The sequence below is a fragment of the Aythya marila genome, assembly GCF_965140915.1.
Source record: "Aythya marila genome assembly, chromosome: 2".
Taxonomy (NCBI): domain Eukaryota; kingdom Metazoa; phylum Chordata; class Aves; order Anseriformes; family Anatidae; genus Aythya; species Aythya marila.
Genome location: NC_139043.1, coordinates 102,319,224 through 102,332,338, shown reverse-complemented (window position 1 = coordinate 102,332,338; position 13,115 = coordinate 102,319,224). Strand labels below are relative to the sequence as shown.

Here is a 13,115-nt window from a genome sequence, read left to right as displayed (position 1 = left end):
TCATACCTTCAGCTAGGAATGTAAGAAAAGGGGATGATTTGGGCTATTAAAGCCATGGTGGCATTCCAAGCCTATGAATCGTGTACTACAGTGTTATTACTGCCTTCAGGTCCTCCCTACAAAGAATTGCAATCAAAGACTTAGACTCTCTAACCCTTAGTTCCTATCTTCAAAGGCTTTCCTAATGGATGTCCTGACTAGCAGTATGGCTTCTAGGTCATGTTTTTTTTTCCCTGCTAGAGTTTTGCGAGTACAGCATGGGTGTCCTCCACATCAAATGCATTCCTGCTGTAACAATCGCTTCATGCAATCCCAGAAAGCGACAGCAGGAAAACGAAAACCAAACTGCCTCACCTCCCTGCTGCCAATACTGCTCGAGACCTCGTAATTAGCTGGCACGCAGTTGATTGAAGAAGCTCATGGTTTCCCAAATGAGCAAGAGAAAAACCTTTGATTTGCCTTTTGATCGCACAGGGTGGTACCTGGCCAGACCGGCCGAAGCAGCAGCCCCAGAACCAAAGGTGATGTTCCTCCTCTCAAACCTTCCTGGATGGTGACTCCCCGCCCAGTGGTAGGGAGGCTGGAGCATGGACTGGAAATATTGTTGGAGTCACTGGGAGAAAATCGATGGGACAGCCAACAGGATTGCCCTCCTTGCAAAAAACAGTACACACAATAGGTTTGGGGAAAGCAGACAGGAGGGAAAGTCCACCCGACATCCCCTAGCACTAAGGGATGTGATATAAGGAACTGGATATTCAAGGTCCGTGACATAAATTGTTTGCTGTTGTTGTTTTATGTTTGCCTGGTTTGTTTTCCAAGAATATAGGCCCCAGAAACTGGAATTTCCAAACCATTTTAGAGGTCATTTATGGAGCCAATCACCTTCTAGAAAGCCTAAAACTGTTTTTATTTCAGCTTACATATGTATGAGTTGTTTAGAAACACATTGTTTATGACTTCTTGAATAGCCAATGAAGCTTTAGGTGAATCTAGAAGACAATCCACAGTATTTGTTTTGAAGGGCTCTTCAGTAGGGACTAATCATTTATCGGCATTCTTTCCTCTAAAGACAAAAACAGGGAATGTTTTTAGAATTTGAAAACACTAAAGAATACCTCCCTCCCCCAAATAAAACTAAAAACTCATCCATTTATAAAACGTTTTTGGACAACAGTGATTGAGTTCAGTTTATCACTCCTGCAGTTATAGTACTGGATATAAATGGATTATCGTAATTTAAGGAAAGGATCATGAAAATTTAGTTTCATCCAGCAGATTTCAACCAAAATAACTTGTTCCAAAATTAAAACCAGAATTTGTTAGCTGGTACACAGCAAAAATAGTATCACTTTGTATAAGCTATTTTCTTGATGTACTCAGGCAGCAGAAACATTACCATGTGGCAAATAATCATATATCACCATAAACAAGATAAAACTAATCAGGATAAACAAGTCAGAAACATTGAGTAGACTGATGCTTATTAAAATGAGTATGACAGAAGAAATTCATTGAAAATTCACTGAAGCAAAAAATAATGTTATTATTATTATTATTATTATTATTATTATTATTATTATTATTTTAAAACAGCCTAGAATTAAGACCTTAATAGATAATCAGACACACTGGGAGAGTGTCATTTCTCCATGTTTTCAGGCAGCGAGTACAATGCAGAGTACCTGCAAATTGGAGTAATGTTTGGTTTCTGCTGAGATTCTTTTAAACTATCATTACAACAGGCAAATGAAAGAGGTCTTGGATTTGATTACTTGAGCTTTGTGTTGGCCTTCCCTAACTAGCCTGAAGAAGGGGGAGAAAAAAACCCCACATAGGATAATAAGAAATTCACCTTGATCTACATGTAAGATTGTTTCTTATGAAACAAAGAATTAAGCAGACCACACATTATATGCAAACTACAGCAGTCATGTAACTAACTATATGTTGTCTACTCCTAAGCACCTCTCCTTAGCAAATGACGACAACAGAAACCTGAATTTGGTTCTGTACAGCAAGCGTACTCCTCAACCTCATCATTTCTACACTGAGTTTGAAAGAGGGCTGAAATGGATAGAAGGATAAAATGGGTTTGCAGAATTAATTCTCGTTTACATTTTGCTAGGTATGATGCCAATATACTAGGAAATATATAATGGATAATGGTAACTGAGGTATGCTGCTCCTTTTAATGGATTGGGCTGGTGAAGTCAAACATGAGAACTAATAAATCCAAACGGCTGGTGTTTTGGTGGTGCTTGCATCACATTCTTTATTATGTTATCTAAATGAAGAGATTACTGGGACTTGGTGGAGTTCCTTCCTCACACTGGTGAGGCATAGGTTGTGTAAAACCAACAGTAATACACACCATCTCCTGGGGTTGGAAATAACAGGAATAATCCCTGTGAAATTTGGATTTCTTTTTTCTTCTCTCTCTTCTCCCCTGTTCCCTGTTGCTTACATAACAGCTTCAAAGAGGCGTGCACACAGCTTTGAGGTAAGAAGTTGAATGTTACGAGTATGAACAACTGGACTTTTGAGTATATTTAACGCAGTCCATAGAAGTAAGGCTGCTCTTAAGCTATTTTTCTATGAGAGAAAGCAGCCAATGCCTGCCTTGGTCCCTAGTTGATACCAGAGTATGTCTCAGATTATTCTCATTACACATGGCTACTGCTCGCTCCTTCTATTCACCATCAGGAAAACGCTCTCCTCCTCCTCTCCTCGGGATGACAGCAGCAGAGAGATACGCGGCGCTGGGCGGCATGACATTGACATATCAACTACACCGGTGTGGTGCCAGAGAAAGAGGCAAACAGCAAGAGTAACAAAGCCCTGAACCTGTTCTTTAGCACTTAGATAAAAAAAAAAAAATCTGATATTCAGCAGGTTTGTGCATTTGTGACAGCAATTCTGTCAAGCAGAGAGCAATGAAAGCAGTGAAAGAGCAAATATGTGGAAAGAGTGATCACAGAATGAAAGCACAGACTACCCCACCTCCAAAATAATGAAGAGAAAAAAAAAAAGTAAGAACACACAAAGCAACAACACTCAAAACAACTGCTTATCTGCTTACCACCTACATCCCAACACATTCATTTCATTTGTACTGCTCATCCGGCACCTCACACCCCGCTAACTGGAATGTTTTAATGATCCTGAATTAAATTCTAAAGACAATTTATCAGCTCACTCAGTCACGCAATGATACTACTTGCTTAGAGCCACATGACTTGGAAAAATAACACAAAACCAATCACATTTAGCAGATGGATAAAGAAAACAGGAAGAGTTCTTCAGTGGTCAGTAAAAAAGTGCAAATCCAAGTACAGCATAGATTGCTACGAAGGTACTTCTTCAAAATAAAAACATCATGGTAACGAATTAATGGGTTATGAAGGGAGCATTTACAAAATATTTTGGGGATTTCGACAAATGAGGATGCCTCGGGATTCTTAGAAAATAAAAGGCAAAAGAAGAAGCAAACAGATACATGCAGAAAGACGGATCTGAACATTTCCCTTTCACTGGTCACTGGCACATTCAGTTTTATAGCCTTAAAACTGAAGGGTTTTACAATTTTCAGGCATATCTGAAAGTAGCAAGTTTTTGAAACCGAAGTTTGACAGCTTATGATGTTAGCTGACTTCCAGGGGACGCTTCCGCTTTCAGTGGAGTCAAACATGACACCGAGTGCGTGCAGGATTTGGATCCCAGCAGACAGCCATGGCAGCTGGACCATACAACTTCAGCGTAAGGTTTCACAAAAGGGCTGGAGCTGGATCAACAGCTTGCCACCGCCTCTGACGGGGAGAGCCTGTTCCTTCCTCCCATCCACCCATGCTCATTATCTACCCAGCTCTCCGATCATCTGATCAGATAGTGGGCAGGTTTAAAACCCTAAAATAGCAGAAAACCAACCTCGCAAAAAAAAGTCAAGTATTTGTGCCTGGGTTACGTGAGTTGAACCAGTTTATCTTGTGAATAAATGAATGCAAAGGAGGAGGGGGAAATCACATGTTTGGGGGGGATTTTGGGGAGGGAAAGGAAGGAGCAAGAGCCTGCCCTCCCTCTTCTTGGCAATGGCAAGCTTTTTACTTGGCCATAACATGAAACCACGTTCAGATATAGATCATTTGTGAACCTCATGCCTGTATTACAAAGCTATTGTATTTTATTATATCATGGCAATCAAATAACCTCTATATGGTCTTTCTAGTTCGCAGTGGGCCAGCATTTCAGTCAGACTATGCCTTTTTAAGGGAAGTGAGCTTAGAGAGTGGATAGAGAAACAGGGCAAGAAAACTCTGCAAAAGTACTGGGTGAGATGTTTCTAGATGCAGCTGGCAGGAGGGAGGGTACAGCTGGTGTTGCTGCTTCACAAAATGAGGGCATGGATTTATTTGGTAACTTTTTTTTTTTTTTTTTTTTTTTTTTAGGACTCACCCTAGGGAAATTAGGTAATAGCCAGCACAAGAGCTCTCCTCAGTGCACAAATCTTTGAGGATAATATAGAATATTTATAGCCTGAATGATGGAGTCTTTGGGCTTGAGCATCCTGTTAGTGCACATTGAAGGACGACCAAATTTACTTTAGGGCTACAAGGATTGTTAGCAGCAAACCTTAGCAACTTACTTTGCTAACCAGGAAAGCTGGAAGCTTTAACCTGTTTTCAGTGAATGTCTTTCACCTTATAACTCACAAAATACTTACTGTAAAGACACTCGGTAGAATTGACAGTTCCTTTCCAGATTAGTGTCACAGGTGTATTTTGTTAAATCTAGAAAGGCAGAAGAACTCAAAACTTGGTTTTGGATGCTCAAAAAAAATGAAGTACTGCAGAAAACGTGCTAGTCAAAAAGTGACTGTAAAGACACCAATGTCAGATTAACAAATAATAAGCAACTCAGACTTGAAGGTGATGCTATTTTCTACAATCCTTTTAAGAGTTTGGAATAGCTCCAGGCCACCTTATTACGCTTATTTATTTAAACAGAATTCCAGCACTTTATTTCAGGTGAAACACAGCTGTCTCCTATACCTAAGTATCCTTTTCTCAGAGGGGAAATGCAGGTATTCACAAAAGTAATTTGTCTCAAGTTTTATTTTCACTGACCATACGTTGGAAGAATCCCTTCAAGTTTCTTTGTTAAATGGGAATTCAACAAACAGATGGAACAGATTTCACAATAAGCACAATAACCACGTCAGGTGTTGTTGCACCTTTTACCTGACAAGTCAAAACTGTAAGACATGCTAAGAGGCCGCATTGCTGTAAAAAAAGAAACAAACAAACAAAAAACAACAAAAAGAAAATAATTCAGCTGTTAGAAAAGCAGAGAGGTAATGAAAACAAAAGATTAACTCCACTTGAGGCATTTTGGATTCTGTTGCCTAAATCCAAAATTTGTCAGACATACCATTGCTTTACTGGAGTAAAGCTTGAAGTCTGAAAACTACAGTAGCATAAATGGGACTTGCAAACAGAGCAAGCATAAAGATATTTGTAGAATTATAAAGATATCTGTAGAGTTATAGAACCAGATTTTGGGAAATCAATAAATCAAATACCAAAACAAGAGGCAAGGATCTTAAAACCACAGTATTTTCAAATAAAATGCCATGAAGAAAGAACGGGGAAGGGAAAAAGAGAGAGAGACAAAAAGGACAGAAAGAGAGAGAGATAAAAAAAAGTTGAAAGTACAAAGCCACATTTCACACAAGTTTCAGTGACCTGAAATAAATATTTCTAATTTTTTTAAGCATAATCTCCAATGATTATAATTAAACTAATAAAGAGAGACACTCAAGCTAAGCTTGAGCATTTCTTTCCTTGAACAGGAAAAAAAAAAGGCCTAACAGTATGATTTGTGCTGATTCTTGTTCTTTAAAAACAAAAAACAACAAAACTTAGGTGGATTTAGCCTTTACAATGTATCCTTAATATTATCCTCTCTTTTTAGGGCCACTAGCCATTTTATCCCTCGACAATAAAGTAGTCAGATGCTCTTTATTTCTGGAAAGTTTACATAACCAATAGCTTAGTTCCTTGCCAGCTTAATAAGAACAAAATCACATATGAAAATAAAACCTCTGGATAGAAGAAAATCACATGGCATAGCTGTCGAACATTCCTCCGGGCCTTTGGTCTGCCCATGATCCTAGCTCCAAACGCACACAAACCTCTGCCGTGTTCAACCTACCCACATTTCGAGCTGTGCAGTGTAATTCGGGGAGTAGACACTCGACATATTCTCAACTGAAACCAAAATTTCGGTATACTAATCCAGATAAGCAGGCAAGGCCCAGCTACAAGAATGTACCAGGACACATCAAAACTGACATCAGCTTACCTGTGATACCTGTGGCTGATAAACAAAGCAGCATTGGTATGAAAGGGTCCTCTATGTGAAAACAGGTTGAAAAAGCATTGTACTGGGACAACTTTTGCTCATGAGAGCAAGTTTAGGCGGGGAGTACAGTAGGTGGCTGACGCTGAGACAAAGTTGGGAGTCAGGGCATTTCTCCTGTAGTTTATTACCTAAACAACATCAGCCACAGACAGCAGAGCAGAACAGGATCTAAACTGCTGTCCAAACTTAACATAAAGGCAGATGCATTTTAAAACATAGGGTTGTTATCACCTAATGCTGCGTCCCAACTGAAGGCTAATAAAACAAGAGCATGAAACAAAGTTTTCTCCAAGCTCCATTAGCTCAACTTGAGTCATAAATCCATACTTTTAATTAAAAGGAGATGTACCTCAAGGCTGTGTTTGCCTTGATAGTTTATTCTGATGATCCGCTGAGCTTGTCTGAAAACTGATTCAAATTCTTCAACCCAGTGTCTCCCTCTGTAAGTGCAGCTACCAAGATTAAATTGCCATTTCCGAAGAAGTTTTGGTTTAACAGCAGCCAGCCCTGGGCCAGCCACACAGCCCACCAGCAAGGCTCAGGGGCTGGCACTTTGCTTCCAGCTTCTCCCTTTGCTTGATGGTGACTTGGGATGGAGCAGATCTCACCTGTATGTGTGGGTTGTGCAAAGCAAGGAGACAAAGCTGGGAAGCCACAGGTCCACTCATATTGCAGAGAATATTCAAATGTAGCTTTGTGCTTTACTGCTATAAACCGGGCGACAATGAGTAACTCTGGGATGTGTGGAGTGTACCACATACCCAGATTTTTCATTCTAAAGCTCCTTTTTTTCTTTTCTTTTTAATAGCAACAAATATTTCTGTCCAGATGGTACAAGTGTCCCACACTGTGCTTCTCCTTAGGTTTGCAATCCTTAAATCTTTTTGCCTTACATTTTGCTACACTAAATTACATTCAGTGGTCACCTAAACTATATGGCAGATCTATCGGTATCATATTAAAGGTCACTAACTCCATCCCCAATTCTGCACAAACACATTGTATTCTAAAAGGAACTTTGGGCAAAACAATCATTTCAATGTGACAAAACCCCAAGCCTCATATTTCAACATAAGAAGCAATTATCATCAAGATCCTTGCTCTTTTTTTCTTCTGCATGCCAGCAACAAATAAAAATATATATGATTCCACATTAAAAAAATAAAATCTTCAACACTATGGTTGGGAAGTGAGACTCACATCCCCTTTTACACCTCCAGTAATATGACATTTAATCCAAACATTTCACTGGACTGAAGGGGAATTATCACAATTCCCAAGTTTAAAAAAAAAAGAATTCTCTTAAAAAAGAAGAATTGCTGGAAGACAGGTATCCTTTACTGAAAGACATACCCTAAAATCAGTCCAGGAAGTCCTAACCAGTAATACTCTAAAATCTAAGATTGTTTTTGGAAACTGTTTACTGAATGAGTTTGATGTAATTTGTATCAGTTAAAAATTATAAAAATGTATTAGATCAAATTTGCTGCCCCTTACAGGACATGACAGTTTCCAAATGGAGAACGTGTAAAATACCGAAGTTTAATGTTTGAAAGAAAAGCAAAGAATTGTTCCATGTTTCTACAAACTTCCTACATTTGGAAAAATGTCTAGGGCTATTAGAATCATTAGTTGATACAGCAAGCATAAATTGAATCAAAACCAGAAGCTGGAAGGCCCAAAGAAACAATATTCAAAGCACCATGCATTTTAAAATGCACCCAAGCATTCACCAAACTTTACAACGTACTCTATCAAATAACAATGCAACAAAACAGCTAATGAAACTGTTTTCCTCTAGAGAGAATGAATGGGTTGTCACAATCCACTTGCATCAGTGCCTTTAAGCACATGTGGCAGGCACAAATATTCTGCAAAAGCAACAACAGAGCACACACGTGGATTATTTCATGCTTTTTCAACCATAAGATGCCACTTTTGCTCTTCAAAAATCAAGCTACTTCAGTTTTCCTAATGCAGTTTAAATACCATGCTTTTAAAGTAAAGTATGCCACAATGTAAGGCTGCGTTTGTCACGCTTTTGTCAATGTCAGAACCATTGCACTAAGGCGAATTGTTGAATGTACACTGCAGAAACTAACAGATTTGCAGCAAAGGTCTAAATTATTTGATCAACTGAAAACATATACAAGCACATGCTCCATAACTTATAACATGAAGCAAAGATTTATATTCAATATAGAAGCAATACTTTCAGCAAACAAAATCAAAGCAGATTTTCATATAAAATAATAAAATAATTGATGATGCTAGCAACAGGAAATGAAGAGAAAAAAAATAAGAACAGACATGTAAAGAATACTTGCAGATATGTAAGGGATATTGCACTGGGGAGAACTAATATCCATTCCAGTCTGAGCAAATCTAACATTAACTGTCACACCTAACGAGCAATATAATGTCATTAAATTTATCTAATGCTTACATTAAAGCAAGAAGGGATCAAGTTGAATCATACAGTACCTTATTTTGAAAATAACTTAGCACGAAGACTACAAGCCCTAGCAAAGCCATTAGGTTTATGCTCTCTTCGTCTGAACGGGTAAAAATAATTTTTATCTTCAGTGACATCTGCATAGATATTGCTAATATTGCTGCTCTCTATGTGGGAATTTTTCTGTGAATGCTGCTGGTAAAAACTTGGAGTGGACTTACCCAGCCTGCTACGCCTGATCTCATCAGGTGAGACTGGACGCAACTTCCTCTCTGCCTTGATTTCCTCCAATATCCTCTCGTGAAGGCTGCGTGGCCGTGGTGGGGTTGGTTTCAGTTTTCTTGCAGAGGCCTTGGTATATACAGATAATTAGATTTACATAAAACAGTTTTCCCTTGAAAGCAGATGTCACACTGGGGGGAGGGGGGAACAACACAATAAAATGTGGCATGTTGTGATAGGATTTTATGTGCACTCATTTGTAAAACTCACAGAAAACAGAAGGAGAAATGCATTTTTCCGTGACTCAGAGATAAAGGGCTGCTGGTAAGAACAGCTATTGGCAACTGCAAGGCATCACACATTGTTCTTCAAGAGACCACATTCTATATACATAAATCAATATTTCTGAAAGACCGTGTCAGAAAATATAATACTTAACACATTCCCTGAACACAGACATTTTTTAAAACGACACATTTTCATTAGGAAAGAAGTATGCTGGATTACATACAGGATTTAATGGAGGTCGTGATCGGATGAAATCCAGGATTATTTCATGGGCACTCTTTTTTAATCGAGGTGGAATGTCACCGTTGACCTGAAAAGGAGAAAGGGAAACACACATGTCTTGCATCGATACTCATGCAGATGACAAAAAGAAAATCTGCAACATCCCTGGCAGAGCCTGCAGAGTTCTGACACCTGCACTTGATGCAAAATCCCAACAGTCCTGAACAGAACAACGATCTGTATGCACAGCACAGGCAAGCAAAGACTTAAGGGAAAGCTTTTCAGCTTTGCAGATAGCTCCAGAATAACCACGGTTCCAGCAGCATCAATCAGCAGTACTTAGGATTTTGAAATGATGGAATTAAGTCTCAAGGCTGCAACCATGTGTATGGGAGAATGCAGACAAAGCTCGTATCTCGTTTGGAGGAAAAGGTGCCAGGACCATTTCTTCAGGAACATCTATTGGAACCATGGCTCTCTGCCAACCATTACACAGTCTGTAACAGCCTGCTCTTAGGTTTTGAGCCCAGTTTTCTGATCTGCTTAACATCTCTCAAACTCTGATATGAAAGAAAACACTGCACCAGGACCATCACCAACGATTTGCTTTTAGCAATGGATGAAAGATAAGCTCCCCTTGTTTTTTGTCAGAGGTTGGACAAGATGATCTTGGAGGTCTCTTCCAACCTAGATGATTCTGTGATTCTGTGATTTTGTAACCTGTGTCTGCTGTTCTGGCCATGAAGAGGTGCCCTGGTGTAGAAATCCCAGCAGAAGGAGAGAAAACCCCTGGGCATGGTTTTATAGACACCTCTTCACCTGCACGTCAGTAAGTTACTCAAGAGTAAAGCAGAATTAGCCAATATGTCCAGAAAGTCAAGTTGCTAGAATGCCACGGCATGACACTGAGAGTACAGGGAGGGACCAGAAGAGGGGCTGGGTGGGAGTTGTTCTTGTTTGCTTGTTTTTATCTGAAGAGACAGACATTTCTTCCTCAGGTATCTCGTTCTGAAGGTAAGACCATACACAGCACATCACAGGAAACAGCCAACAATTCACTACATGCACAGAATATAAACAAGGCGACGGGAGCTTTCCCATCATCTGAAGAATTTATGAATTGTAAGCTGGGAATAATTGTACGGATTTGCTTAAGAAATCCATCTGCCGGGTTCAGCCTGTGTGGCACAGTGCCCAAGCACACTGTCAGAGAGCATCCTATGCCATACATCTTTCTGGCACCTTCTTTTACCACACAGTATCTGGCTATCAGCCTCATCCTCCAATTTGAAAGAAATTTTACATCCCCACGTGGTCACCGGAGCATGAACCCTCACTGAACTTCACTAATACCATGCAGCTCCCACATAAGCTCTGCTGACCTGGGACGTGCCCTGTTTCTGGGCTGAGGCAGGGCGACAGCCTCCCATCGAAGGCTCATCCCTTCCCTGAAATGGGATCAGATGCCGAGTGCCTTCAGGGGAACGTATCATTGCTTCCTTTGGGACTCTTTCTGGAGGTATCCTACCTACATGGTCTAATTTCCATTTGTTCCCCCCCCATTAGCTTCCTCAGAGGGAACTTGATGCAGCGTGGCACAGAATACCAAGCTGCTACACCACATGGCGTGACATCTTCCTAGAAACAGTACGGAAAAATTAAAAGGGGAAAGATTTATATTAAATGGTGATTTGGCATTTTATGATAAGCGGGAAATTATTTTAAGTGATGTGATTGATTTCTCCTGTTTAAAGACTGAGCAGTTCTTCAAGGCCAGCGTGGTTTGCAGGGTCCTTAATGAAATGGTGAGTCTCTCATCCCCAGGTTACTGCTCATCAGATGTCAAGGCTGATAGCTTAAGTTGTGAGCTATTAGCATCAGAACAGCCATTTTGTACGCTGATAATCTCAATTCCAGCCTTGGGGAGCAGCTCTCTGCACCACGCTAGGAAATAAATAATACATGGCTCTGAGCCTTTCACCTCAGGGCACTCTCTGCGCTGACTTAATGCCACCAGAGTGTAATTAGTATCACTATTTCCATTTGATTGGAAAAGGGGAAAAGCAAGGTTTGCTTAAGTGATTTTCCACAGGATGCTGAGGAAGCTGGTGGCAAAGCAAGTGGATGTTTATCAGTTGCTTCAGCCAAGAAGCCAGGATCGGGAGCGCCAGCAGAAGCTCCCTTCTCATACTCAGCTCCCAAACAAGATGTTGACAGGAAAGACACTGAAGGGAAGCTTTTATCTTCTCCGTCCACGCTAGATCTATTTCTTCACTCAAACCGACTCTCCCTGTAATGAGCAATTTAACATGCATCTTTTAATTAATTAATTAAAATTCATGGCTCAATTAGAGTCTAAATCAGAGCTGCACTGCACAGGTGCAGCCGCGGCACATGCAGAATACAAGCAAAATGTTCTTGGTGCTCACATACCACACTGCCTGAACTGCAAACCAGTACCTGAATAAATACCTCAAAACACTGTAATGCTGTCCTAAATCTTCACGTGTATAAAATGGCTTTTGTACAGTCGTATGCATTAAAACTGGTCAGGTGGGAAAAGCATAATCAACGATTACAAAAATCAACCAGAAATTTAGAGATCTGAACAGCTACAGCACAGAGAAATTACCACATAATCCTTGCTTCCATCAAATTGTAACATATAAATAGAGACTTGCAGTTAAAATAATAACTTTGAATGGTACTTGGTGACCTGTGCACGACTCACAAGAGCTATGTCACTTATCACTGACATTCAACTATCTCAGCCATTTATTTTTCACACTATAAAAGGTGACAGTATTAAGTAGAAGAGCCCTATCTCTTAGTAACAGATAAAATGAAACTGGTGGTTCTGTGCCATCCAGAAATTTTTACTTAAGATGAAATTGCGAAGGCTGACATCATCAGAGGGGATGTGCTACATCATTCCAAAAACAGCCCACAATACAGTCCGGCTGTGAATTCAAGCACTGTAAGTAGATATATATGCATTTGTCAAATTTCATTGTGCAGACTGTGTAGTGCATTAGTTGTCACTTTGTTGTTACACGGTGCATATCAATTTTCTGATTTAGCTCCATGCAGAAAGGTCAAGCAGCAGTGTCTGTTCTTTGATACTGCACATTGTAAACCACTGTATTCGTGCTGCTGCACCTGCATGTCTATTACAGATACAAGTTTATGATCCCATATAATAATCGTGGTACTCACACAGAGCCAATACTTCCCTGGGTAGCCCTAAAGCATGATCAAGAACTGTAAAGCTCGCTGCTATACCTAGGATTTCTGGGAGTGTTTTGTAGGAGAAGAAAAAAAAAAGCCATTAAAGCTGCTAAAGCAAACATGCCAGGATTACAAAATGCCAGGATGAAAGTCATCTTGTTCCCATGACAACCACGGAAACAAAGACTCCTGCATCAGGGGGACGGAGAGATGACAAATTTGAAATTATTTTCGTATCGACTAAAATAGAAATGCAGAGGTCACTGAAACTAGTGAAACC

The 13,115-nt window shown here is 39.9% G+C and overlaps 1 protein-coding gene across 3 annotated transcripts in view; it reads right to left on the bottom strand.

Moving 5' to 3' along the window:
• The window catches only part of SPIRE1 (spire type actin nucleation factor 1), a 126,128-nt gene that overhangs the window by 19,993 nt on the left and 93,020 nt on the right, over positions 1–13,115 (bottom strand). For all 3 annotated transcript variants that reach the window (XM_082752627.1, XM_082752628.1, XM_082752629.1), the window contains exons 7-8: positions 9,609–9,695; positions 9,097–9,226 (exon numbers count right to left, since the gene is read on the bottom strand). In XM_082752627.1, coding sequence (XP_082608753.1) covers positions 9,097–9,226; positions 9,609–9,695 — 217 coding nt within the window. The remainder of the gene's footprint in view (positions 1–9,096; positions 9,227–9,608; positions 9,696–13,115) is intronic.